At 43.8% G+C, this 26913-nt stretch overlaps 1 protein-coding gene across 1 annotated transcript in view; it reads right to left on the bottom strand.

Annotated features, from left to right (window-relative positions):
• Window positions 1-9595: 9595 nt before the first annotated feature.
• The window catches only part of REX1BD (required for excision 1-B domain containing), a 108404-nt gene continuing 91086 nt past the window's right edge, over window positions 9596-26913 (bottom strand). The window contains exons 3-5 of the mRNA XM_073596025.1: window positions 24608-24812; window positions 24412-24500; window positions 9596-10509 (exon numbers count right to left, since the gene is read on the bottom strand). Coding sequence (XP_073452126.1) covers window positions 10437-10509; window positions 24412-24500; window positions 24608-24812 — 367 coding nt within the window. The 3' untranslated portion in view covers window positions 9596-10436. The remainder of the gene's footprint in view (window positions 10510-24411; window positions 24501-24607; window positions 24813-26913) is intronic.

The following is a 26913-nucleotide window of genomic DNA, read 5'->3' as shown; positions in this document are numbered from 1 at the left end:
AAAAGTTGAACTGCAATGAGTCCTTCAAAACAATAATGAACACACAAGCAAGTAGTTGCTAAAAAAAAGGAGAGGGTTATAGAATGCCCCGAGATTTGATTCCCATTGACATTTTGTAGGGGGGTTTGGAAACTGCCAGCTTATGCAAGGAAACGTAAAAAAAAAAACAACTCCAACTAAAGTAATTTTGCAAGTGGTCAGGAACATGTGATCAATTTTGCCTTCCTCTGGATCGACTGAGTATAGGATTTTGTATATAGGATTGCATAATTTATCCCCTTCTATTGGTTGGACTGAATGGACTTATTTAAGCCAGACTATGTAACCAGGAGTCCACAGAGAGTGGTGCCTAGAAGGGTCAATGCCAGCTTTTCATGTCAATTCTGTAACTACCTTTCTCTATAGTTGACCTTTGCATTTACTGTTTTTTTAAAGAAATTGTTGAAAAGGAATATTTTCCTGCCTTTGCATTCAAGTATATCACCTTTATCTGTGGGCAGGGTTTGAATAAAGATGCAATGTTTTGAAAACTGTATGTTTAAAAAGTCAGTTTAAAGTTTAAATTTCTGTTGGGTGCACTTAATTTTTCACATAAACTATGGATTTATAAGCAGTGTGACAACTTGTATGGGTCTTCTCACTACTAACAAACTCACCTGCCCCCAATCACTATATACAAAATCTTAATGAAATAAGAATGGTCAGAAAATAAATTAGTAAAAATTGCAGTGCCCTCCTTACATTATTAGTGGTGACTTGTCCTCTTCCCGTTACATTGTTGGTAATTGGTGATTTACACCTCCCCATTACATTGACAGACAGTTGTAGTTTCCTCTCCTTCATTACAATAGTGGTTAGTGATAAAGTGCCTTTCTCCGCCTGTTCCATAGGTGGCTTGTGGTGACGTGGCCTGTTTCATTGGTGGTCAGTGGAACAAAAATGATCTTTGGTAAAGAGCAGTGGCGGAACTACCAGGGAAGCAAAGGTCGCACTTACAACTGGGCACTGGCATTCCACCACAGCCAGGAGGCCCCAGCAGGGTTGCTGGGCGCAGGGCTCTGAGCTGAGAGTGTCCCTCATATACAGCCCAGAGCCTGCACTGACAGTTCATCCTCTCACACATGGATGGGAGAGAAGAGAGCCATTCTGCTCCTCCTCCTCCCGTTCGTCTCCTCCTGTGTGCACTGCGGGAAGTGTGAAGCTAAGCAGCTTAATTTGATCATTCAGCTGCTAAGCTTCACACTTCCTGCGGTGCAAAACAGGAGGAGAGGGGCGGGAGGAGAAGGAACAGGTCAGCTCTCTCCTCTCCCATGCGTACAAGGAAGGAGGGAGGGGGAACAGTCAGTGCAGGCTCTGGGCTGTATGAGAGACACACTCTCAGCTTAAAGTCCTGCTGAGGAGGCACTGATAGGCAGCATTGACGAGCACCATTAGGCGGCACTGATGAGCACCGATAGGTGCCACTGATAGGCAGCATTGAGGAGGACTGATAGGCATCACTGATGAGCATTGATAGGTGACATTGATGAGCATCACTGATAGGCTGCACTGATAATCAGTGCTTGATTATCAGTATAAACAATGCACTAACAGTCCTGCCGGTTAATGGCTCTCCTTTCTTCACACAGACACAGCGTGGGAGCAAAGGACTGCGATAACCGGCAAGTCTGTTTACATATGATCAGCTGATCACATGGTAAAGGTCACTGTGATTGGCCCTTTACCATGATCAGCTGTGTCCAAAAGGACACAGCAGTCACAAAGCGCACTAGATGCGCGCCCCAGGCTGCACTCGGGAGGCAGGGTACTGGGAGGATGTCCATGGACGCCCTCCCAGGACTGGAAGAGCGGAGATGGGATGGGATGGAGGGGGGGGCCTTCATGGTTTCTTGGACCGGGGCCCTGAAGGTTCTAGTCGGGTAAAGAGGGTTCCATACCCAGGAGAAGAGACACTATGAGCTGTGCTGTAGGCTCTTTTAAGTGACATTAGTACCAAATCAGGATATCAGTGAGCCCAAAAGTAACTGCAATGCCCACCTTGTTTGGGGGTACCCAAAGCAAAGCACACCTAATTTGGTATGCAATGTTGTACTCAAGTTTCTACTGCAGTCATAAGTACCCAATACACATTCTGCATAACTACACCAAAATTTTACAATGCAGCAATTTCACAATTAGTGCCAAATGTTAAAAAGGCAGCTTGGGATGAAAGAGGAATCCTTAGCATTAAGGCAGTTTAGCCTGGAACCACAAAAACTATACAAGAATATTAACCACTTCAGCCCCGGAAGGATTTACCCTCTTCCTGACCAGAGCACTTTTTACAATTTGGCACTGCGTCGCTTTAACTGCTAATTGCGCAGTCATGCAATGCTGTACCCAAACGAAATTTGCGTCCTTTTCTTCCCACAAATAGAGCTTTCTTTTGATGGTATTTGATCACCTCTGCCGTTTTTATTTCTTGCGCTATAAACGGAAAAAGACCGAAAATTTTGAAAAAAAATATTTTCTACTTTTTGTTATTAAAAAAATCCGATAAACTCAATTTTAGTCATACATTTAGGCCAAAATGTATTCGGCCACATGTCTTTGGTAAAAAAAAAATGTCAATAAGCGTATATTTATTGGTTTGCGCAAAAGTTATAGTGTCTACAAACTAGCGTACATTTTCTGGAATTTACACAGCTTTTAGTTTATGACTGCCTATGTCATTTCTTGAGGTGCTAAAATGGCAGGGCAGTACAACCCCCCCCCCCCCAAATGACCCCATTTTGGAAAGTAGACACCCCAAGGAAATTGCTGAGAGACATGTTTAGCCTATTGAATATTAATTTTTTTTGTCCCAAGTGATTGAATAATGACAACAAAAAAAAAAATGACAAAAAGTTGTTACTAAATGATATATTGCTCACAAAGATGGCACAACCCCCCCCCCCTCCCCCATGACCCCATTTTGGAAAGTAGACACCCCAAGCTATTTGCTGAGAGGCATGTTGAGTCCATGGAATATTTTATATTTTGACACAAGTTGCGGGAAAGTGACCAATTTTTTTTCTTTTTTTGCACAAATTTGTCACTAAATGATATATTGCTCACACAGGCCACGGGCATATGTGGAATTACACCCCAAAATACATTCTGCTGCTTCTCCTGAGTATGGGGATACCACGTGTAGGACTTTTTGGGAGCCTAGCTGCATACAGGGCCCCGAAAACCAATCACCGTCTTCAGGATTTCTAAGGACGTAAATTTTTGATTCACTCCTCACTACCTATCACAGTTTCGAAGGCCATAAAATGCCAAGATAGCACAAAACCCCCCCAAATGACCCCATTTTGGAAAGTAGACACCCCAAGCTATTTGCTGAGAGGCATGGTGAGTATTTTGCAGCTCTCATTTGTTTTTGAAAATTAAGAATGACAAGAAAAAATTTTTTTTTTCTTTTTTCAATTTTCAAAACTTTGTGACAAAAAGCGAGGTCTGCAAAATACTCACTATACCTTTCAGCAAATTTTTTGGGGTATCTACTTTCCAAAATAGGGTCATTTGAGGGGGTTTTGTGCCACCTGGGCATTCCATGGCCTCCGAAACTGTGATAGGCAGTGAAGAGTGAAATCAAAAATTTACGCCCTTAGAAAGCCTGAAGGCGGTGCTTGGTTTTCGGGTCCCGTACGCGGCTAGGCTCCCAAAAAGTCTCACACATGTGGTATCCCCGTACTCAGGAGAAGCAACAGAATGTATTTTGGGGTGTAATTTCACATATTCCCATGCCATGTTTGAGCAATATATCATTTGACAACTTTGTGCAAAAAAAAATTTGTCTTTTTCCCACAACTTGTGTCACAACATAAAATATTCCATGGACTCTACATGCCACTCAGCAAATAGCTTGGGGTGTCTACTTTCCAAAATGGGGTCATTTGGGGGGGGTTTGAACTGTCCTGGCATTTTATGCACAACATTTAGAAGCTTATGTCACACATCACCCACTCTTCTAACCTCTTGAAGACAAAGCCCTTTCTGACACTTTTTGTTTACATGAAAAAATATTTTTTTTTTGCAAGAAAATTACTTTGAACCCCCAAACATTATATATATTTTTTTTAAAGCAAATGCCCTACAGATTAAAATGGTGGGTATTTACTTTTTTTTTTCACACAGTATTTGCGCAGCGATTTTTCCAATGCATTTTTTTGGGAAAAAACACACTTTTTAAAATTTTAATGCACTAAAACACACTATATTGCCCAAATGTTTGATGAAATAAAAAAGATGATCTTAGGCCGAGTACATGGATACCAAACATGACATGCTTTAAAATTGCGCACAAACGTGCAGTGGCGACAAACTAAATACATTTTTAAAAGCCTTTAAAAGCCTTTACAGGTTACCACTTTAGATTTACAGAGGAGGTCTACTGCTAAAATTACTGCCCTCGATCTGACCTTCGCGGTGATACCTCACATGCATGGTGCAATTGCTGTTTACATTTGACACCAGACCGACGCTTGCGTTCGCCTTTGCGCGAGAGCAGGGGCGTACAGGGGTGCTTTTTTTTTTTTTTTTGCTTTTTTATCTTATTTTTAAACTGTTTCTTTCATTTTTATTGTTATCTCAGGGAATGTAAATATCCCCTATGATAGCAATAGGTAGTGACAGGTACTCTCTTTTGAAAAAACTGGGGTCTATTAGACCCTAGATCTCTCCTCTGCCCTCAAAGCATCTGACCACACCAAGATCGGTGTGATAAAATGCTTTCCCAATGGCGCTGTTTACATCCGGTGAAATCTAAGTCATGAAATGCTCGTAGCTTCCGGTTTCTTAGGCCATAGAGATGTTTGGAGCCACTCTGGTCTCTGATCACCGCTATGATCAGCTGGCTGAATCACCGGCTGCATTCTCAGGTTCCCTGTTGGGACAGGAGAGCCAGAGAAAACCATGGAAGATGGGGGGGGGGATTCCCTCCCACTGCTTGTAAAAGCAGTCTAGAGGCTAATTAGTCACTAGGATTGCTTATACATGAAAGCCGACCGCTGGCTGAAAAGAATGATACCAAGATGATACCTAAAGCTGCAGGCATCATTCTGGTATAACCACTCAAAGTCCAGCAACATACCAGTATGTTGCTGGTCCTTGTTGGGCATATATTGTAAACTTTTTTTTTCATGCAGCCTGTGGGCTGCACGAAAAAAAGAGATTGATTAGTGGGTATGCCCACCATTAGAATACCTCCCTTCATCCACCCACTTCTAATGATGGGCATACATGCACCGTATATATATGCCGAAGCATGGGGGCATCCTCCCGCAAAAGTTAGGAGCAAATCACTCCTCCGCCCTCTGCTGCCCCCACGCTTCGGCATATATGCTGAAGTATGTAACTGTGGTGGTGAAATCACCTCCAACAGCGCTGGAGTCACGGCTTTATGTATCGTGGGAGCAAACGCTGTTGCTGTCAAGATAAATAAATCTGCGTTGCAACTGAATGGCGTACCTGCTAAGCAAATGATGGTTAACAATAAAACAAAGTAACATTACAGTATAACAGTAAGACTTACCATACCTGCAAAGCAAATACAAAAAAACATAGTAAAAAATAAAACATTTAACGCAACCTGTGCCTAAAATATATATATGCCGAAGCATGGGGGCATCCTCCCACAAAAGGCAGGAGCAAATCGCTCCTTCACCCACTACTGCCCCCACGCTTCGGCATATATGCTGAAGTATGTAACTGTGGTGGTGAAATCACCTCCGACAGCGCTGGAGTCACGGCTTTATGTATCGTGGGAGCAAACGCTGTTGCTGTCAAAATAAATAAGTCCGCTCTGCAGCTGAATGGCGTACCTGAAAACAAAAAAATGGTTACTAACAAAACACAGTAAACAGTAAAGTATAAAAAAATTGCATATCTGAAAAGCAAACATGGTAAAACATAATAACAATAAAACATTGCAGAATAGAATACAGTAAAAAAGAGCAGAACAATAGAGAGAGAATAGAGAGAGAGAGAACAATAAAACGACAACTATTTTTGTTTTTTTTATTTTATATTTTTTTGTGTTTTTACTTTTTTTTTTACACTTTTTTTTAGTAACTTTAACTTTTGTAACTGGTACCAGGTTTGGGTCTCTCAAAATGCGATGGCATCTTGGGAGACCCTGTGAAAGTGTGTCCTAGTCTGTGCAATGCTGTACCCTACGCTAAAACTCAACTAGTGTATGGTAGCGTTCAAAACATTCACCAATGCATAGACCAGGATTGTCAGGACAGGAGGGACAATAATACCGGGTGTCACGCCTATATCCGCGCTTGCTGCAGACACGACATCTTCTTTGGGGGGCTCGTTGGGTAGGGGTACTGGGGAGGACATAAGGAAAATGCCTTTCATGCAGCCAGCTTACTGCATTTGGTTGGGAAAGGTGAGGTGGAGCACCGTCTGGATACAGAAGGGCTCGGACGATCTCTTCCTGGAATTTAAGGAAGGATCCAGTCCGTCCTGAAGCTCTGTATAGCACATAGGCGTTCAGCAAAGCCAATTGAAATAAATAAACAGACACTTTTTTGTACCAGCGTCTGGCCTTACGGGCAACTAGGTACGGCGCCATCAATTGGTCGTTGAGGTCCACACCTCCCATATTTTGGTTATATTCGTGGACACAGACGGGTTTCTCCACAACACCAGTCGCCGTAGTAATTTGGACCGTCGTGTCTGCATGAAGGGAGGTAAGAACGAAAACATTCTTATTATCCCTCCACTTCATAGCGAGCAAATTACACTGCAAGCAGGCTCTCTCCCCTGGCCTAAGACGGGAATCTACAAGCCGCTGGGGAAAGCCCCGGCGATTAGGTCGCACGGTGCCACATGCTCCAATCTGTTGATCAAAAAGGTGACTAAAAAGTGGCACGCTCGTGTAATAATTGTCCACGCACAAGTGGTACCCCTTTCCGAATAAGGGTGACACCAAGTCCCACACAATCTTGCCAGCGCTTCCTATGTAGTCAGGGCAGTTTGTCGGCTCTACGTGACTATCTTTGCCCTCGTAAACCATAAAACTACATGTATAGCCTGTGGCCCTGTCACAGAGCTTATACATCTTGACCCCGTATCTGGCACGCTTGCTGGGAAGGTACTGTTTGAATGACAAGCGGCCAGAAAACTTCATCAGGGACTCATCAACGCAGACAACTTGATGGGGAGTAAACAAGTCTGCAAAACGCTGGTTGAAGTGGTTTACGAGGGGCCGAATTTTGTAGAGCCAATCGTATCCAGGGTCTCCACGAGGACGACAGAGTTCATTGTTGTTAAAGTGCATGAACCGCAAAATCTGCTCGTATCGTGCCCTGGTCATGGAGGCAGAGAACAAGGGCATATGGTGAATTGGGTCAGTGGACCAATATGACCGCAACTCACTCTTTTTAGTTATGCCCATGTTGAGGGAAAGGCCCAGAAAGATCTTAAATTCGGAGACCGTAATTGGTCTCCAATCTCTGGCAAGGGAGGACTGGGGAATAGTGGCGTTGTGCTGACCAGCATATACATTGCTTTGGTCCACAATAGATCTATAGAGATCTTCGGTGAAAAACAGCAAATAAAAATCCAGTGGCGTAAAATCAACTGTTTCCACCTGAATGCCGGGTTGGCCGGTGAATGGGGGAAGTACGGGTGCTGCAGAAGTGGTGGGTTCCCAATTCGGATAGGCGAATGCAGCAGGAAGGGCACTATGGGCACGACGGGCCTGTGTTCGTCTTCTTGGTGGCAGTGGGACACTACTAGTGCTTGCCACCTCGCCAGCTTGAACGGCACTTATGGGACTCGCCACGTCACCACGTGATACTGCAGTGCTGGATGTACGACCAGGGTGTACTAGGCCGCTGGTGCTTGCCAGTTCACCAGAAGGAATAGCGGCGCTAGTACTGCTCTGCTCCATTCAAGACCGAAGAAGATTGGGGTCTGGTCCGCCTGACCTTGGTAGGGACCACAACTCCGTCGTCAGTGCTATCTGTCATAGAGCCGCTGTCCTCTACAGGATCGTATTCTGAGCCTGAATCTGACAGATGAGTGACTTCCTCTTCACTATCTGTCATGCTCAGAAATGTGTAGGCCTCTTCACTAGTGTACATTCGATTTGCCATTTTGGGCTCTAAATTTAGGGGTAGTGAGTCTCACTAGTGAGACTCACTACCCCTAAATTTAGAGCCCAAAATGGCAAATCGAATGTACACTAGTGAAGAGGCTAACAGTCAGGAGCTTTTTGCCTGTGAGTCTCACTAGTGAGACTCACAGGCAAAAAGCTCCTGACTGTTAGCGACTGATTCAAAACGCTACCAAAAAACTGTTAGCGATCGCAGGGATCAGGCCTGACTCTGCGAACGCTGCAGTTATGTGTGCTTAGTGTTTTGTAAGTGTCAGTGATCGATCGATACTGCACTTGGGTGGGCTGGGCCGAGGGGAAAAACGCAGGTGCTAGCAGGTATCTGGGCTGATCCCGCTAACACTGTGTTTATGGGAACCCTAAACTGCTGGGGACGCTAGTATAGATCTGATCGGATCAGATATTGATCCATTCAGATACTATAGCACTAAGGGAGGTGTATGCTGCGTGCGTGGGTGTTAGCGGTACTGGCCCTAACCTGACGCTGCCTGGGGCGACGCAGACCTATCTGACCCTAAAAACGTAACTTATATCACCGCCAGGCAATTAGGGGGTTAAACCTTTATAAGGTAATAAACGGCGGGTGCCCTAAAACTATAATAAACTATAAAAAACAAACTAACTAACCAGCGTCACCCGTAATAGTTATACGGTGATCACTGGTGAAAGGGTTAATTAGGGGGCAATCGGGGGGGTTAAAACCATTAGTAGGTAGTATATGGGGGTCCCTGTCGCTATAAAACGCTGACGGCGAACCTATATACTTATCTCCCCAACTAGCGTCACCAGTGACACTAATACAGCGATCAGAAAAACTATCGCTTAGTGACACTGGCGACGGGGGGTGATCAAGGGGTTAACCTTTATTAGGGGGGGTTAGGGGGGTACCCTAGAACTAAAGGGGGGTACCCCAGACCTAAAGGGGGCTAACCCTAACTGCCCTAACACTTATAACTGTCACAAACTGACACCAATGCAAAAAAAAAAAAAAACTGCTATTGGTGTCACTGTGACAGGGGGTACAGGGGGGTGATCGGGGGGTGACTGGGGGGTGAAAAGTGTGCCTGGCGTGTTCTACTGGAAGTGTAGTGTTTGGTGCACTTACTTGATGTCTTCTCTCCTCGGCGCCGGAACGAAAAAGACCGGCTCGAGGAGAGATGACATCACTTCCTCTGCCTCTGTTTACATTACAGAGGCAGAGGAAGATTCTCATTGGCTGGGAACGATCGCGAGGGGGGCCAAGAATGGATGGCCTCCCCCTCACGTCTGATCGCTGCCAGACAGAAGCCGACCGCCTCGGGCACCGGGGGAGGTCCGATCGGACCCCCCGCCCGCGGGAGGCAGATCACGCACAGGTACATGATTCTTCCTGCCTGTGCCATTCTGCCGACGTATATCGTCGTGAGGCGGTCGGCAAGTGGTTAAATGACTAATACAACGTTGTATATTTGCTGTCGTTCTTATTTATTTATTATAGTATACTAAAACAGAGGTTTTGAAGACCACAATATCGGTATTAATTTGCAAATTTGACCCACAAAAAAAATGTACTGAACTCCTACCACTGCAGATCAATAAATCAATACATACAAAGAGAAAATCTAAGACTAATCTAAGAAAGCTAAAAATATAAAGGAGAATCCTAAAAGCTGCCATTGGTCACTTTTCCTTCTGCAAAGCTAGTTGCCTGGCTGTCAAGTTGATCCAGTGGCACAACATTTTTGACTCCCTGACCTAGAAAAACTACGCAACTCAGGAGTTCTGTCAACATTCTGATTTTACTGAGGGCATGTTGTGTTACAGGTCAGAGATTCAGTATTAGACGTAAAAGGATCAAAATCACAGCCAAAACAAAATAAAAAAACTAGCCTTTCAGAAGATGGTCAGTAATTCCAGTCTCTACATTTTTCTTACTGCAAGTATACTTAAAGTGTGCAAAAACAATATAACTGTGGCTGCAGCCTTATTTTTTTAGCGATGAAGATAAAAATAAAAGGCTGTCTTACTGGAAACAGATCATAAGGCATTTTACACATACCCTATAAAAACATTTATTGAAAAGAACTGCAGATTAAGACCCAAGCGCAAATGGATAGAAGATGCTGTGCAATAAAAAGGCATCCCCCTGCCATGGCTGGAAAGCAGAAGCACCTATTAATAAACAACCAGAATGTCATCCCAGAGGGCAGCAGATGAAATGGCTCTGTTGTAGTGCAGATTCAAAGAAGCGAACCGGACTGGGCCCCATTTTCTCTTTGTGCCTTCCAAAAAGAGGGAGAAGTCATTGTATTTCTTCACAGTCGTACTTGAAATCTTGCAGTACTTCACTGATTGCTTCCACGGTTTTAATTATCCTAAGGGAACGGATGGGAGCTATAAATAATATACATCTGGCTTACATTACACACAATATAGAAGTTTAGGTAGTGTTTATGAAACACCCAGAATAACAGCCGCAGTGCTTGTTTAGAGCTGAGGCGCTTGAAAAGTGTTGTCATAGTGATGTATATCAGTCACAATAATAATGAAAATAACCATTATCACTCTTCGTCACTTAAATGGTTTTAATGCAGCATGCCACTTGTTAAAATAATACATACATGAGTGTCTTATTTTTTGTAGTCATTTAGCGCTTTTTTTTGTGCATCACATTACTGCCACAAAAAGACATTTCTAACTGTCCACCTATTTGAATGGTTTCTTACGATCACAATGTCACCACTGTTATGTAGCAAAAAGTGTGCCTTGAAATAAGAAATTAATTACTCAAGTATATTTTATAGATATGGTAAATGTCCAGCTTTTGGGCCATTTTGGGGTCTTACAAATTTTTCTAAAGCTGGCCATATACAGTGCCTTGCAAAAGTATTCACCCCCCTTGGCATTTTTCGTGTTTTGTTGCCTTACAACCTGAAATAAACATGGATCATTTGAAGATTTGCATAATTTAATTTACAGAACATGTCCACAACTTTGAAGATTTTTTTTTTCATTGTGAAGCAAACAACAAATAGGACAAAATAACAGAAAAAGACAATGTGCAGAACTATTCACCCCCTAAAAGTCTTGTAGAGCCACCTTTTGTGGCTATCACAGCTAAAAGTCGCTTTGGATAAGGCTCTATGAGCTTGCCACATCTTACCACTGGGATTTTTGCCAATTCCTCCTTGCAAAACTGCTCCAGCTCCTTCAAGTTGGATATTTGCACTTGTGAACAGCAATCTTTAAGTCTGACCACAGATTTTCTATTGGATTGAGGTCTGGGCTTTGACTAGGCCATTCCAACACATTTACATGTTTCCTCTTAAACCACTCAAGTGTTGCTTTAGCAGTGTGTTTGGGGTCATTGTCCTGCTGGAAGGTGAACCTCTGTCCTAGCCTCAAATCACACACAGAGTGGTTCAGGTTTTGCTCAAGAATATCCCTGTATTTAGCACCATCCATCCAAAACATCCCCACAGCATGAGGATGCCACCACAATGTTTCACTGTGGGGATGGTGTTCTTTGGGTGATGTGTTGGGTTTGCGCCAGACATAGCGTTTTCTTTTATGGCCAAAAAGTTCAATTTTAGTCTCATCAGACCAGAGCATCTTCCTCCATAAATTTTGGGAGTCTCCCACAAAACTCAAAACGTGCCATTTTGTTTTTTGCTGAAAGTAATGGCTTTCTTCTGGCCACTCTGCCATAAAGTCCAAATCTATGGAGCGTACGGCTTATTGTACTCCTATATACAGATACTCCAGTCTCTGCTGTGGAACTCTGCAGCTCCTCCAGGGTTACCTTAGGTCTCTGTGCTGCCTCTGATTTATGCCCTCTTTGCCTGGTCTGTGAGTTTTGGTGTGTGACCGTCTTTTGGCAGGTTTGCTGTTGTGCCATGTTCTTTCCATTTGGTTATGATAGATTTGATGGTGATCCTAAAGATCAAAGATTTGGATATTTTTTTTTTATAACCTAACCCTGACTTGTACTTCTCAACAAGATTGTCCCTTACTTGTTTGGAGAGTTCCTTGGTCTTCATGGCAGTGTTTGGTTAGTGGTGCCTATTGCTTAGGTGTTGCAGCCTCTGGGGCCTTTCAAAAAGGTGTGTATATTTAATGACAGATCATGTGACACTTAGATTGCACACAGGTGGACATCATTTCACTAATTATGTGACTTCTGAAGATAAGTGGTTGCTTTTTATGGGCTTCATAACAAAGAGGGTGAATACATAAGCACATGCCAATTATTATTTTTTTTTATTTCTGAAAAAGTTTTATGTATATATTTTTCTTCACCAATTTAGACTATTGTGTTCTGATCAAACACATATAATTCAGATTAAAAAAACATTGAATGAAAGGCTGTAATGTAACAAAATGGTAAAAAGCCAAGGTGGGTGAATACTTTTGCAAGTGTAGCGCTAATGTGATGTCAAAATAACCAGGGCAGTAACTCCCCAAAAGGGAAAAGGGGGTTACCGTTCATAGAACTATCAGTAATCACAAAATAAACCAACAAGGGTGGTGACCTACAATCTCACCCAAAAATTATATTGGGTTAATGTTAAATAGGCCAATATGGCCTATTTTGGGGTTAGTGTTAAATAGGCCAATATGGCAAAGTGAGTAAGTGTGTGTGGATCACATTTACAGAATAAGCATAAAACTACCCCCTTATGTAGGTGAACATAAGTCAATATTCAAATCTGGCTGTGAAAAAAGGTTGGTGAAGTGAACATACAAAAATGTACCAGGTGAAATCCTACTGGCATCAAAAACATATATGGACACCAGATATGGTAATTTGATTCTCCAAGTGAATTCAACAATTACAAAGTGACAGTCCCATAGTGTTTCATATGCTGCTCAAACCAAGAAATGATGGGCCAAAGGTGAGATACTGTTCTTCCCAATGACGGTCCCCAACATAAAGAAAAGATGAGGTACTCTTACCAGCATTGGTGGACTCACAAGCCGGGGGCGGTGAGTCAAAGCTTAGGCTGTCATACACACAATGACAGTGCGGATGTGGTGTGTGTGGGGACGAAATCCTCCTCCTCCGTTCGGGATCTGGTATCGACCCAAGTGCTTGGTGAAATCTTCTAGCTTAGCCGTGTAATCGCCATATGTAGAAAAACAAAAACAGGGAGCCTCCACATCGTGTAAATCCGGAAAATCAATTTATTGAATACATCAGAGTCATCCGATCATCGATACAAGCATGTCCAAATAGAATCGATTCCAAAAATATTAAAAGTTTTTATCCAGGGGGCGTGGCCAAGATGGAGGCCTGAGCGGACGTGTTTCTTGAGCTCTCCTGGAGTGTGATCCGAATACTGCATCCGCAATTAGTGACTGCGTGGATCGAATAGATCCTACTACAGCTGGATGCCTTCTAAATCATCTGGGAACCAAAAGAGGGGTAAGCGGTTGAGATTCCCGCCGGGTGTATCGGTGGAGGCCTCTCCGATCCCCTGTGACCTGAACTCTCCTGCACGCCTTCACAATATGGCGTCTCAGACTGACCACGAGGAGATCCCTGTGTTGACAACCCCGGGAATTCCAGAGGTTATGGCGGCTATCAGCTCATGTCAATCTGTTCTCACATCCAAGATTAAAGAAGTGCAAATGGATGTGGGTTTGATCCGGCAGGACTTGGATAAAATAAGAACCCGCGTAGCGGAAACCGAGAGGCGCATGGGGGATGTGGAGGATACCGTGACCGATCATGCGGCGTCTATCCGGGCCCTGCAGACTAAGGTACGGGCATTGGAATACAGAGCGGAGGACACGGAAAACCGTAGCCGCCGGAACAACTTACGGATCGTAGGGCTCCCTGAGGGGGTTGAGGGTCGGTCCCCTGCTCTATTTATTGAGGAACTCCTGCGCTCTCTGATGCTGGCAGCCCAGCTCTCCCCGCACTTTGCTGTGGAGCGGGCTCATCGGGTACCATCCAAGCCTGGACCGGAGGAGGCTCCGCCGCACAAGTTCATACTGCGGCTTCTAAATTATCGGGACAGAGATGAATTGTTGAGAGCAGCCCGAGCAGCTGGAACCCTGCCCTACCGTAATGGGAAACTGCTGCTGTTCCCGGATTACACAATAGAAACCCAGAGGCAGCGACGCTCCTTTGACAACATTAAGGCTGCTCTGGACGTCAAGGGGATTAAGTATAGCGTTCTGTTCCCAGCTAAGCTGCGTGTGGTGGATGGAGAGACCGTCCGTTTTTTTACTGCCCCTAAAGATGCGGCTGCTTGGCTGGAGGCACTGCCGCCATAGCCCTGCGACTTCTGCTGTTGCTCGTTTCATTCCCTGTATATGAATTCCAGAGAAAGTTGTTCCCGGTAAGCCAATAACTACATGCAGAGGTGCATTGTTTTATGTTCTATCTGATTCTGTCTCCACTGTCTGCATGTCGGAAGAAATGAAGTGGGAAACAAGTTTGCTGGACCGTTAGAAGGTTACTATCTCCAGGTGACATTTCTTTACTATACCTATCTGAGGAGGGTCGGGTTTAATGTCTCCCTATGACTGGATTTGCTGGAGATGGTGTTCCTTCGTTGCCCTAATACCCATGGAACGTTAATTTTTAGGCAACTGTTAACTAAGTATGTGCCCCTGCTTTGTCAGGAGAAAGTAGTCCTAAAGTTTTTTCTTAAGACTTTCAGAGACAGTAGTTCCCGGTGAGCCAATAACTACATGCAGAAGTGCATTGTTTCATGTCTATTTGATTTTGTCTCCACTGTCTGCATGTGGGAAGAAATACAGTGGGAAACAAGTTTGCTGGACCGTTAGAAGGTTATGATTTCCATGTGACATTTCTTTACTATACCTATCTGATGAGGGTCAGGTTCACTGTCTCCCTATTACTGGTTTTGCTGGAGATAGTGTTCCTTCGTTGCCCCACTACTCATAGAACTGTAATTTTTTCCCTTTTATTTATTTTTTTTTGGCAACTGTCAACCAAGTATGTGCCCCTGCTTGTCAGGAGAAAGCAGTCCTAAAAAGTTTTTCTTACATGTACTCACTCCAAGCAGATAGCTCTGGACTAGACTTGTGCACTCTATACTGCCAGCCCCTGTGCTCAGAGTGTTCTGTGTTCTGGCCATATTGGTTGCACGTCCCCAACCTGTGTGGTTTTAGTCTATAGACTAAGGGAGTTATGGGATTCAAATGCAGCTCCCTGTTTCGAGTTGCATGGGGTGGGGGGTGGGGGAGGTTGGCCGTTGCTGACCACAGGTTTGGTTATTGGTTATTTGCCTGTTTTTTCTTTTGTTTTATTTTTTATTTAGGTTGGTCTATTAAAGCCGCTGTTCTTCCGCGGTGTCCTGGGTATGTGCTTGTAGGCTCTCACAGAAGGAGGCTCCTTGCTGGGATCCACCGTCCCAGAGGGGGTGTTTTGCCTCCTGGGGACGTGGGAGCGCGAGTAGGGCCGTTACTAAGGTCTATCCGGTCTGTTGCTTCAATGCTTATACTATGGCCAAATGTATGATAGTATCATGGAACGTGCGAGGACTTAATTCTGCTGTCAAACGCTCTTTGGTAACTAATTACCTGCGGAAACTGCACCCACACATTTGTATTTTGCAGGAGACGCACCTGGTGGGATCCAGGGTCATGTGTCTGAAGAGGGCATGGGTTGGTGCACATTATCACGCCCCTTATTCTAATTATGCCAGAGGAGTAAGTGTTTTGATCCACCGATCCCTGCCCTTTCAGCTCATAGATGTCAAACTGGATCCTGGTGGCCGATATATTTTATTACATGCAATGATCTCTGAAACCCCATATGTGATAGTAGGGATTTACTTACCCCCTCCTGTGGATATCGATATACTACATGAGGTGATGCAGCAGACTACGGTATATAATGTAGAGAATGTTCTGGTGATAGGAGATTTTAATCTGGTACCGTCCAGGGAGCTAGATAGGCTACATGCTTCCGGTCCTCCGCAATATGGGCTTGCTCACTGGGCTGCAGCCTTTCATATGACGGACGTCTGGAGACATTTCCATCCTTCGGACAGAGAGTATACCTGCCTCTCCGCGTCCTATCGGACTATGTCACGAATTGATCTGGCATTTGCCTCTTCAGCAATGGTACAGAGAGTGATCTCTGTTGAGATCCTGTCCAGAGGTATCTCGGATCATGCGCCATTGGCTGTAACCATTCGGACTTCTCCGGTAGAGTGTGGAGGCTGTCCGGGAGCTGGATCGCAGACCCTGAAATTCAGGAGGCTATGCCTGCAGCTCTCTGTAATTTTTGGTTGGACAATGCAGATTTTGGTGACCCCAGAGTGCTCTGGGATGCCTTCAAGGCATGGCTCAGAGGGGAATTTATCACCCAGATAGCCCGGCGGAAAAGACAATCTGTGCAGTATCTGAGGCAAAAGGAGGAACTGGCTAGAGTGCGGGAGGCAGAGTTTGTAAGGACCCCTGGGCAGAATAATTATATACTGTGGCAGGACGCGCTGAGGGATTTATCCTTACTTAGAATAGACCTTACCAAGAAGTCGATGCTAGATGGGAGATTTTTAGAGTTCTACCGGGACCTGTACTCCTCTAGGGTTTCTTATATCAAACCTGACTTACTTCGATATCTGGATTGTATTCAGCTCCCATCTCTTGGTGTTGTTCAAAGGGAACAATTAGATGCAGACATTCTCTGAAGGAGGTACAGGTGGCTCTGGGCTCTATGCAGTCTGGGAAGACCCCGGGACCGGATGGGATTCCAATAGAATTCTATTCCACATACCAGGAATTGTTGGCGCCCAGGTTAACAGCCCTCTTGAAACAATTTATGGAGAGGGAAAGTCTCCCTGAATCCATGTATGATGCGATAGTGGTGTTGGTGCCCAAGACCGGCAAAGACCCAGAGGAATGTACCTCCTATAGGCCGATATCACTAATAAACGCGGATGCCAAATTGTTGGCAAAAATACTTGCAACGCGGCTTGGTACAATGATGGATGATTTAGTCCATGTAGACCAGACGGGGTTTATGGCGGGTAAGGGCACCGACATTAATATCCGTCGCTTATTTTTGAATCTGTCCACATCCCATGACAACACTGGTAAGAGAGTCATAGCCTCGCTAGACGCCGAAAAGCCTTTCGACTCTGTGGAGTGGGGCTATCTGTGGGAGGTACTGAGGAGGTTTGGTTTTGGTCCAAGGTTTCTCCACTGGTTGGGTCTCCTTTATTACGCTCCTAGGGCCAGAATCCACATAAATGGTAACCTTTCGGATTATTTTCTCCTTCAGAGGGGGACCCGACAGGGGTGTCCGTTGTCACCCGGCCTGTTTGCCTTAGCGTTGGAACCACTGGCAGTCCTAATCAGAGATTCGGTACGTATTGCAGGTCTTCGGGTCGGCCCTCTGGAGGAGAAGATATCCTTATATGCAGACGACACTCTGCTATACCTGCAGGATGCTGAGGACTCGTTGAACGCTGCCTTAGCAGCCTTTGATGAATTTGGGTTTTTTTCCGGTATTCGCATCAATTGGTCCAAGTCCGCCTTGTTCCCCTTGGATGCGCAAGCCAAAACGTGTGGGGCCCACACCCCACTGCAATGGGTGGAAGAATTCACTTACCTAGGAATCAGTCACAAGGGATCTGGGCTCCTTTCAACGTCTCAATCTCCAACCTATAGTACATCGCCTTCGAGACCACTGCTCTCGATGGGCTAATCTCCCCCTTAATCTTTTGGGCCGCATTAATATTTTAAAGATGATATACCTTCCCAAATTCACCTATATTCTTAGGAATTGTCCTGTTTGGATTTCCCCGTCTTTCTTTAAGGGCGCAGACGGCTGCATTGGTTCTTTTCTGTGGCAGGGGGCCTCTCCCCGGTTGGCTAGACAAACCCTTCAGCTACCGTTGAGTGGTGGAGGACTCGCCTTACCCAATTTATTGGTATATTACTGGGCAGCAATGCTCGTCACAGTGAGGTGGTGGTTTCAGCAGTCTAGGGCGAATGCAGCTGTCTGTCTGGAGGCAGCCATAGTGGGTTCTTTGAAGGAGTTGGGTAATCTGGTTTATAGGGGATCCTCGGCGTATCCCTTCCGTCCTCGACTGTGGCGACCCTCAAGGTGTGGGGTGCGGCTAGTAGATGTTTCGTAAAACCTAATAGGTGGTCCCCCTTCTGCCCCCTATGGGGGAATCCCTCTCTTTCTCATTTCCGTACTATTCCGGACCCACAGCTGTGGGCCCGGTGTGGTATCAAACTGTTGCGAGACGTGTTTCAGGCTGGAACTCTTATCTCGTTTTGCGAACTAGTAGACAGATTTGGACTTCCAGCCTGGATGTTGTTTAGGTACCATCAGTTGCAACATGCAGCCAGGGCACAGTTCCCACTCCCTCCTAGTCTTGCAGTCAATCCTATTGAAGAGGTATTGACACAGGAGACTCTCACTAAGACTATGTCCACAATATATTTTGTTCTCCTCCAGAAGGATTCACCAAAAATGGAGGCCCTGTGGGTTAAATGGAAGACTGACTTGCCTGATCTGGATAGAGAGACCTGGGAGGAATGTTTTGAGGATAGCTCTAAATTGGTAATCTCTTCTAGAGACAAGTTAATTCAAACAAAATTTTTACATAGGGTATACTACACCCCTCAGAGATTGCACAGAATCTATCCGCTGCGCTCCCCGAATTGCCCGCGTTGCCGGACAGCACTTTCTTCCACATGTTTTGGTCGTGTCCGCGGTTGACAGGATACTGGGCTGAAGTGGGGGGCTCTATTAACATTAGGCTCCAGCTGGATATCCCGGTGATGCCGGAGCTGGCGCTGTTGGGTATTCAGGATGATGAACAGAGACCCAGATACACTAAGATATTGATTTCACTGTTGTTATTCTATGCAAAAAAACAAATTTTGCTGAAATGGACCTCACATAGACCTCCCACGGTGAGATCATGGGAGGACTCAGTTAATGCAGTGTTACCGTTATATAGGCTAACCTACATGAGTAGAGGGTGTCCCGGAAGTTTGACCGGATTTGGAAGCCATGGACAAGTCCCACTTATATTGCTGACCCTTAGTTCCAATTGTTCCTGTGGGTGATTCCAAATATGGGTGGTACCCGGGTGGCTTGTCTCCCCCACGCCCCCCTTCCCTTCCCCCTCCCTACCCTCCTATCCTTCTATTGATAATAGACCTTATATGTAAAGTATGTCAATTTTATTGTATTGGATATGTCGTATACCATGCTGTAAGTGTACACGAATACGTTCCTTGTACGTTTATGACTACGTTTATTTAATCTCAAACTACTATGTATTGTATTTTTTTATTTTCTCCTTTTTTCAAATAAAGACCAACCTTGTTGTGAAAAAAAAAAAGTTTTTATCCAATCATATAAAAGCGTGGTAAACAGGTGGCTGGGTACAGCTGTACCCAGCCACCTGTTTACCACGCTTTGTTCGCGGATTTCGTCCCCACACACCGCATCCGCACTGTCATTGTGTGTATGACAGCCTAAGCTTTGATGACTCACCGCCCCCGGCTTGTGAGTCCACCAATGCTGGTAAGAGTACCTCATCTTTTCTTTATGTTGGGGACCGTCATTGGGAAGAACAGTATCTCACCTTTGGCCCATCATTTCTTGGTTTGAGCAGCATGTGAAACACTATGGGACTGTCACTTTGTAATTGTTGAATTCACTTGGAGAATCAAATTACCATATCTGGTTTCCATATATGTTTTTGATGCCAGTAGGATTTCACCTGGTACATTTTTGTATGTTCACTTCACCAACCTTTTTTCACAGCCAGATTTGAATATTGACTTATGTTCACCTACATAAGGGGGTAGTTTTATGCTTATTCTGTAAATGTGATCCACACACACTTACTCACTTTGCCATATTGGCCTATTTAACACTAACCCAAAAATAGGCCATATTGGCCTATTTAACACTAACCCAATATAATTTTTGGGTGAGATTGTAGGTCACCACCCTTGTTGGTTTATTTTGTGATTACTGATAGTTCTACGCACGATAACCCCCTTTTCCCTCTTGGAGAGTTACTGCCCTGGTTATTTTGACATCACATTAGCGCTACACTTTATATTTATAACACCTGTACACAATTTGTCTGATTGTAGTGTTAGCTGCTTCTCTGTTCGTTTATGATTGGTGCGGTACTATTCTTCTATTTTTTGAATACTTTTGCAAGGCACTGAACATATAGATTTCATATAACAGATTCTGCCCTCCACACTGCGCATCACAGATGGGTGAATCTCCCTCTACAGCTATTGTGTTTTGGCAGACAGCCAGCCATGTGCTACCTCTTGTGGATTATTTGCCAACCACTGACGCTGCCTTTCAATGCAGTGGCTGCATTGGATACAGGCATTGTTCAGCCATTTTCTGCCTGCCTTCTTCCATTTTTCAATCAAAGAACAGCAGGTAGGAGGCAGTTGGCAGGGCCACCCACTGAGAGAAGTTCCTGATGAACTGGCCAAAATTTGTTCCATGTTTGTCCAGCTTTAAAGGTAAAGTGATGAGGATAGGCTGCTCATAGACCGAGTGGAGTTTTGGAAATCTTTGTATATACTTCTAGGAGTACAGCAGATGCTTACCATTATATAATGATGTTGCACAACCATGTTGTTTTCTTATTGGTTAAAGACCGTATCCACCTCTTCTCCACCTTTTTTTGTAATTCATATATATCAATGAAAAAACATTAAAGACTGAATAATGGCCGAAGCACATCTCTGAGTGACCTTTACCCAGTTGCAGACTCTGGGCGTACTAGACACGCCCAAAAACATGTAATCATTGTACAAAGGGTGTGTCTAGTATGTCCAGTCCTTCTGCTGGGATCCCTTCCTGTCCCAGTACAGCTCTGATTAATTACAGCTTAATTGCTGAGTACACAGAGAAGGTTGGTAGCAGGAGCTGTATAAAAAAAAAAAAAAAAAGCAGTCTGGCAATGTTTATCAACAACATTGCTCAGCCAGAAAGTTACATTGAAACATTGTATCATTTGTAACTTTTATTTTTTAAATTAATGTTCCTCTGTTTAACCCCCTATTAACCCCATAGTTTACTCCGATTAGCATTAATTAACTCCGTATTCTCCTCCATTCAATTGTAATTCTCCTGTTGATTGTTTTCTATTTTATTTATTAATAGGTAAACTTTTTTTCTGTTCTTGTTTGTTTTGTTCACTAAGACCCCTTTCACACTGGGGCGGTTTGCAGGCGCTATTTCGTTAAAAGTAGAGCCTGCAAACCGACCCGAAACAGCCGCTGCTGTGTCTCCTGTGTGAAAGCCCAAGGGCTTTCACACTGGAGCGGTGCACTAGCAGGACAGGAAAAAAAGTCCTGCTAGCAGCATCTTCGGAGCGGTGAAGGAGCGGTGTATGCACCGCTCCTTCACAGTTCCTGCCCATTGAAATCAATGGGGCAGTGTGGTGGTTTTTAACCCTTTCTCGGCCGCTAGTGGGGGGTAAAACCGCTAAAACAACGGTAAAGAGTCGCTAATAATAGCGGCGCTTTACCGCCGATGCACCTCCCGCCCCAGTGTTAAAGGGGCCTAATATTTTTACACATATCACACTGAAAAAAGTGCAAAATTGAAAAAACACACTTTTATTCATTTGTAAATAACTTTGCAATGCTTTGTATTAAAATCATAATTTTTGTGTCCTTTTAAACAGGACAAATTACAGAATAAAATGTGCACTTTTTATGTGCTCTGGCCCATAAAAGGGGTAAACAGGTGTGAGAGCTGAAGTAGTTACGTGACATAGCATCACACCGCAGTTACTAAATTCTATAAGAAAAAAAAGATTATATGACTCCAGTACAATTCTGTGCAGAAAAAATGCAGCATATTCAATTTTTTTTTTCTGCACTGGAACTGATCGCACTGGTGTGACCTAGGCCATTGGAACCCATATAATCTACTGTCAATGCGTTTGTGATGCAGAAAACAAAAGCACTGGATTGCATCTGGTGTGAACTGATCCTCAATGATTTCTAAAATATCCAAGATCTGACTTTGCTACTTGACTGACCGCAGATTGACTTTCTACATGGCTACAGGGAACCCATCACCACCATTGCACCTACCCAAAAGCAAACATTTAATGTTGCAGCTTACCAATGCATAGATGTGTTGGCTGCATTGGTTTCCTTTTTTAGGCTCTCTTTCTTCGATTTTTCACCTGGTGATCCAGCCAGTAAGTCTGTTTTTCTACAGAACAAGCTGTCCTGCAGGTGTAGCAGTTAGAGGATTAAGACAAACCATTTACTACTGCCAGGGGTGCTTAAAAATATTTTTCTTTTTTTAGTTACATAAAACCTGTATCCCAAAAGGAACAAAACTGTTGCTGTAACTGCTTAAAAAGTATAAGCTGGAGTTCAGTAGATCACCAGGTGAAAACGGGGGGGGGGGGGGGGGGGGGCTAAAAAAGGAAAACTAATGCAGCCACAACATCTAATGGTAAGCTGCAATATACTGTATTACGTTTTTGGTTTTGGGTTTAATACCACTTTACCTAGTTTTAATTATTAATTTGTTCCAATTTTTTAAACAGTATTTACATTACTTTGCCCTTTTAGATTTGCGCTACTTCAGTGCGACTTCAAAGCTGACTGTCAGTGCGATTTCATGTGCGGCTTGCTGACATCTGTGCGACTTCATTTAACAAGTGTCAATGCAAGTCACACTGAAAACGCACAGAAATAGTGCACAAACCTTTTTGAATAGTTCCATTGCCGCAAATGGGGTGAAACCTGTCATGTAATTTTGAACTGTCAAGTCACTTGACAAGTCGCACTGGTGTGAAACAGAGCTTAGTGTACATAGGTAATGCAGTAAAAAAGGAGAAAAAAACTGAGATTTGGTGTTCATTTTTTGTTTTTTAGGGCCAGTTCACACCATAGAAATGCAGTCCGGATGCGTTCCAGATGCTTTTCTGCATGCGCGTTTTTAATGAAGTCCAGTGCATTTTTCCCCCCTCTTGTTTCTTAACCTTAAGGGCCAATTCGCACAACATGCAGTCCAGTGTGTTTTTTTTCTGCATCAAAAATGCATGGAAAGTAGGTTATATTGTTTTCAATGGCATAGTTCACACCAGTGCTTGCAGTTCCAGTGCGTTCTAGTGCCATAAAAAAAGTAGAACATTCTGCATTTTTCCTGCACTGGACTGTACTGGAACGCTGTAAAATGCATCAAGAACGCACCTAAATACACAAAAAATGCACTGTAAGACAAGTCCTTATTTAACGTCAAGAAAAAAGAGGGAGGAAAAATGCACTGGACTGCATCAAAAACGCACTGGAAAGCATCAAAAACGTGCATGCAGAAAAATATCTGGAACGCATATGGACTGCATTTCTATGGTGCGAACTGGCCCTAAATAAGGAGGAATAAGGTGTGTTACAATGTGTTTTTTTGTGCATTTAGGTGCGTTCTTGATGCGTTTTACAGCATTCCAGTACAGCATGAACGGTCTAGAGAGACTTCAACACAATTTTCTCTACACGACAGATGTCCTAAACCAGGGGTCTCCAAACGTTTTAAAAAAAGGGCCGGTTTAATGTCCTTCAGACTTTAGGGGGGCTAGAGTGGTCAGTGGAAGTAGAAAATGCCCCAGCATCAGTGGGAGTAAAAAAATTACATAGTGCCTGTAGTCAGTAGGAGGAATCCATCATTGGGATTAGTGGAAGTAACAGTGTCTAATTATTTATATCAGTGGGAGAAATGATGCCCCATCGTGGGTGTCAGTGGAAAGAATGGTACCCCTTGTTGGTGTCAGTGGAAGAAATAGTGCCACGGTGGCCGGATAAAGGCAAAAGGGTCACATTTGGCCCACGGGCCGCAGTTTTGAGACCACTGTCCTAAACGAAGCAGGAGGAGGAGGAGGAGAAGGAGTCTAGCTCTTGACCAGGGCAGTCAATGACAGCTGAAAGTTCCAGCACCCACCCTGCACCAAATTACCGACCCCACAAAATATTATTAGGCAACCGGTAGCTTCTTAACAGAGAAACGTATAAAGATTATATGTAGAGAGCGCAAGCATGTGTATAAACTAATATTTGTGTGGAATTTTGAAATAAAAAAAAGAATTGCAGAAGGCAGTTTAGGGAAAAAATTGCTACTCCTCAGGAAAACAAGGAAATATTTTAAAATACTTCAATGGGTGACATGGAAGTACACAGATGGCATAGTTGCTGGCTTAGTGTTCAGATAAAGCTACTTGTAAAACCACAAGCAAGTTTTATCGAGTTTAGCAATTAAGGTTACTTACTTATGTTTTAGTTGCCGCACCTCCTCTTTGTAGGACTCCTCACTGGGGTGGTCTTGGGCATTCTGTTTGGCTAACTGCAGCCTAGCTGTCTGATAAAATGAGATTAACCATGTAAGTACAGTATTAGTTGCACAGGAAAGGCAAGAAAAGAAAATCTGTATTTGTGACCAATTTAAAAACAGCATATATACTTTACCAAAGATAACTTCTCTTTCTCCAGCTCCTGAATCTTTTCTAGGTGTTCTGAGAGATCTGACCGATCATATACTTCCCGAAACCGATCCTTCATCTGGATAATCTCTTTGCTGATGCCATTGAAAGCCTGCGTGATCTCATGCACTAGCATCCGATATTGCATAAAGTCATAGTGTGGACCAGATTTCATGTATGCCTGATGCCCCCTGAAATAGAAATGTAAAAAGCTACCTCTAGGCTCCTTAAATAAAAAAAAAATATAGAATTTTTAAAACAGCTTACCTGTAAAATCCTTTTCTTGGAGTACATCATGGGACACAGAGCCATAAGTAATTACTTAATGGGTTATGGGCCACCTTCAGGTGATGGACACTGGTATACCCAATACAGGATGTTCACTCCCCTATATAACCCCTCATCCTTCCAGGAGTACCTCAGTTTTTGTAGCAAACCAATATACTTAAACCCCATAAAAGAGGGGAGGGACCTCTGTGTCCCATGATGTACTCCAAGAAAAGGATTTTACAGGTAAGCTGTTATAAAAATCCTATTTCCTTTATCGTACATCATGGGACACAGAGCCCAAGTAATAACTTAATGGCACGTCCCATAGCAATGCTATTTGAGGGGAGGGAGAGAAAACCCGTAGGGCACCCCCAGACCTGAGGACTTATACTGCTACCTGCAGCACACTGTGCCTGAAGGCAATATCCTCATACCTCCTTACATCCACCTGATAAAATTTTGTGAATGTATGTACTGAAGACCAAGTTGCGGCCTTGCAGATCTGAGCCATGGAGGCCTGGTGATGCACTGCCCAAGAAGCACTAACCGACCTGGCAGAGTGCGCCTTAACTTGAAAAGGGGGAATCTTACCCCTTAAATCATAAGCTTGAATTATAACCTGCCAAATCCACTTAGCGATAGTGGATTTCGATGCTGCCTGTCCTTTCTTAGGAACCTCTGGCAGAATAAATAAGACACCAGTCTTTCGAATCTGAGCAGTTATCTTTAAATAGATTTTCACTGCTCTCACCACATCAAGACAATGTAGTGACTTTTCTTCCCTGGAACATGGTTTTGGAAAAAACGATGGCATGACAGTATCTTGGTTCAGGTGAAAACCGGAAACCACTTTTGGTAAAAAGTCTGGACGAGGGCGTAACACCACTCTGTGCTCATGAATCATCAAGTATGGCTCTTTACAAGAAAGAGCAGCCAATTCCAAAACCCTCCTTGCAGAGGATATAGCAACCAACAACACCAGGTTCCTTGTCAGAAGGACTAAGGGAATATGCTGTATCGGTTCAAATGGCTGTTTTTGTAACACTGACAAAACTAAGTTCCAGTCCCAAGGGCTCAAAGGTGATTTAACTGGCGGATCCGCATCACCCCTTGCATAAAACCCCGGACTAAGAATGTGTGGCAAGCAGTCTTTGAAATAAGATTGATAAGGCTGAGACTTGGCCCTTAATAGTACTCAAGGCCCAATTCATCTCTACGCCTAATTGTAGAAAGGCAAGAATTCTGCCTATGATATATCTCCGAGGGTGCCAACCCTTGGATTCACACCAGGAAACATAAGCCCTCCAGACTCTATAATATATCGTTCTGGAAGCTGGCTTCCTTGCATTATTCAAAGTAGAGATAACTGACCCGGAAAGCCCACGTTTCTTCAGAACGTGGGTTTCAATAGCCAGGCCATTAAAATTTAGTGTTCGTAAAGTAGGATGGAATATCGGCCCCTGTGAGAGCAGGCCTGGCCTTAATGGAAGGAACCATGGATCCTCCACTGCCATCTTTACGAATTCTGCATACCATGACCTTCTGGGCCATGCTGGTGCTACCAGAATTACCGTCTTTCTTTCCAGCTTGATTCTGCAAAGAAGTCGTGGTAGCAACTGAATATGGGGAATGCATAGATCAGTGAGAAAAAAGGATTTCAATACCGCGCTCAAAAAATGAAAAAGTATAAACACGAAATCAAACAGAAAAATGTGTGAAGCAGCAGCTAACATATGAAATACAGAACATATGCATAGTAACTAGGTAAACAATAGCTGCGCTAAAAAAATGATCTTAACGTGATTGTCACATTGATAGTGACAATGATAATAAGTGCAAAAAATATAGTGATAATAAAAGAAAAAGGAGTTGCCAGAAAGTCCAAACAATATGCCATAAGCTGAGTTCAGAATAAGAAAGTGCAATCTTCCATCACCAGTGGTATTTGAAACACCAAACCAAATGTGCGCTTACCAGAGGCAAGCAAGAAAGAGCTTGTGGCTTAAACCCAGCCAGGGCCTT

The sequence above is a fragment of the Aquarana catesbeiana genome, linkage group LG01 (genome assembly GCF_042186555.1).
Source record: "Aquarana catesbeiana isolate 2022-GZ linkage group LG01, ASM4218655v1, whole genome shotgun sequence".
Classification (NCBI taxonomy): domain Eukaryota; kingdom Metazoa; phylum Chordata; class Amphibia; order Anura; family Ranidae; genus Aquarana; species Aquarana catesbeiana.
Note: the sequence above shows the minus strand (reverse complement) of the source record. Positions and strands in the feature narration are given on the sequence as shown.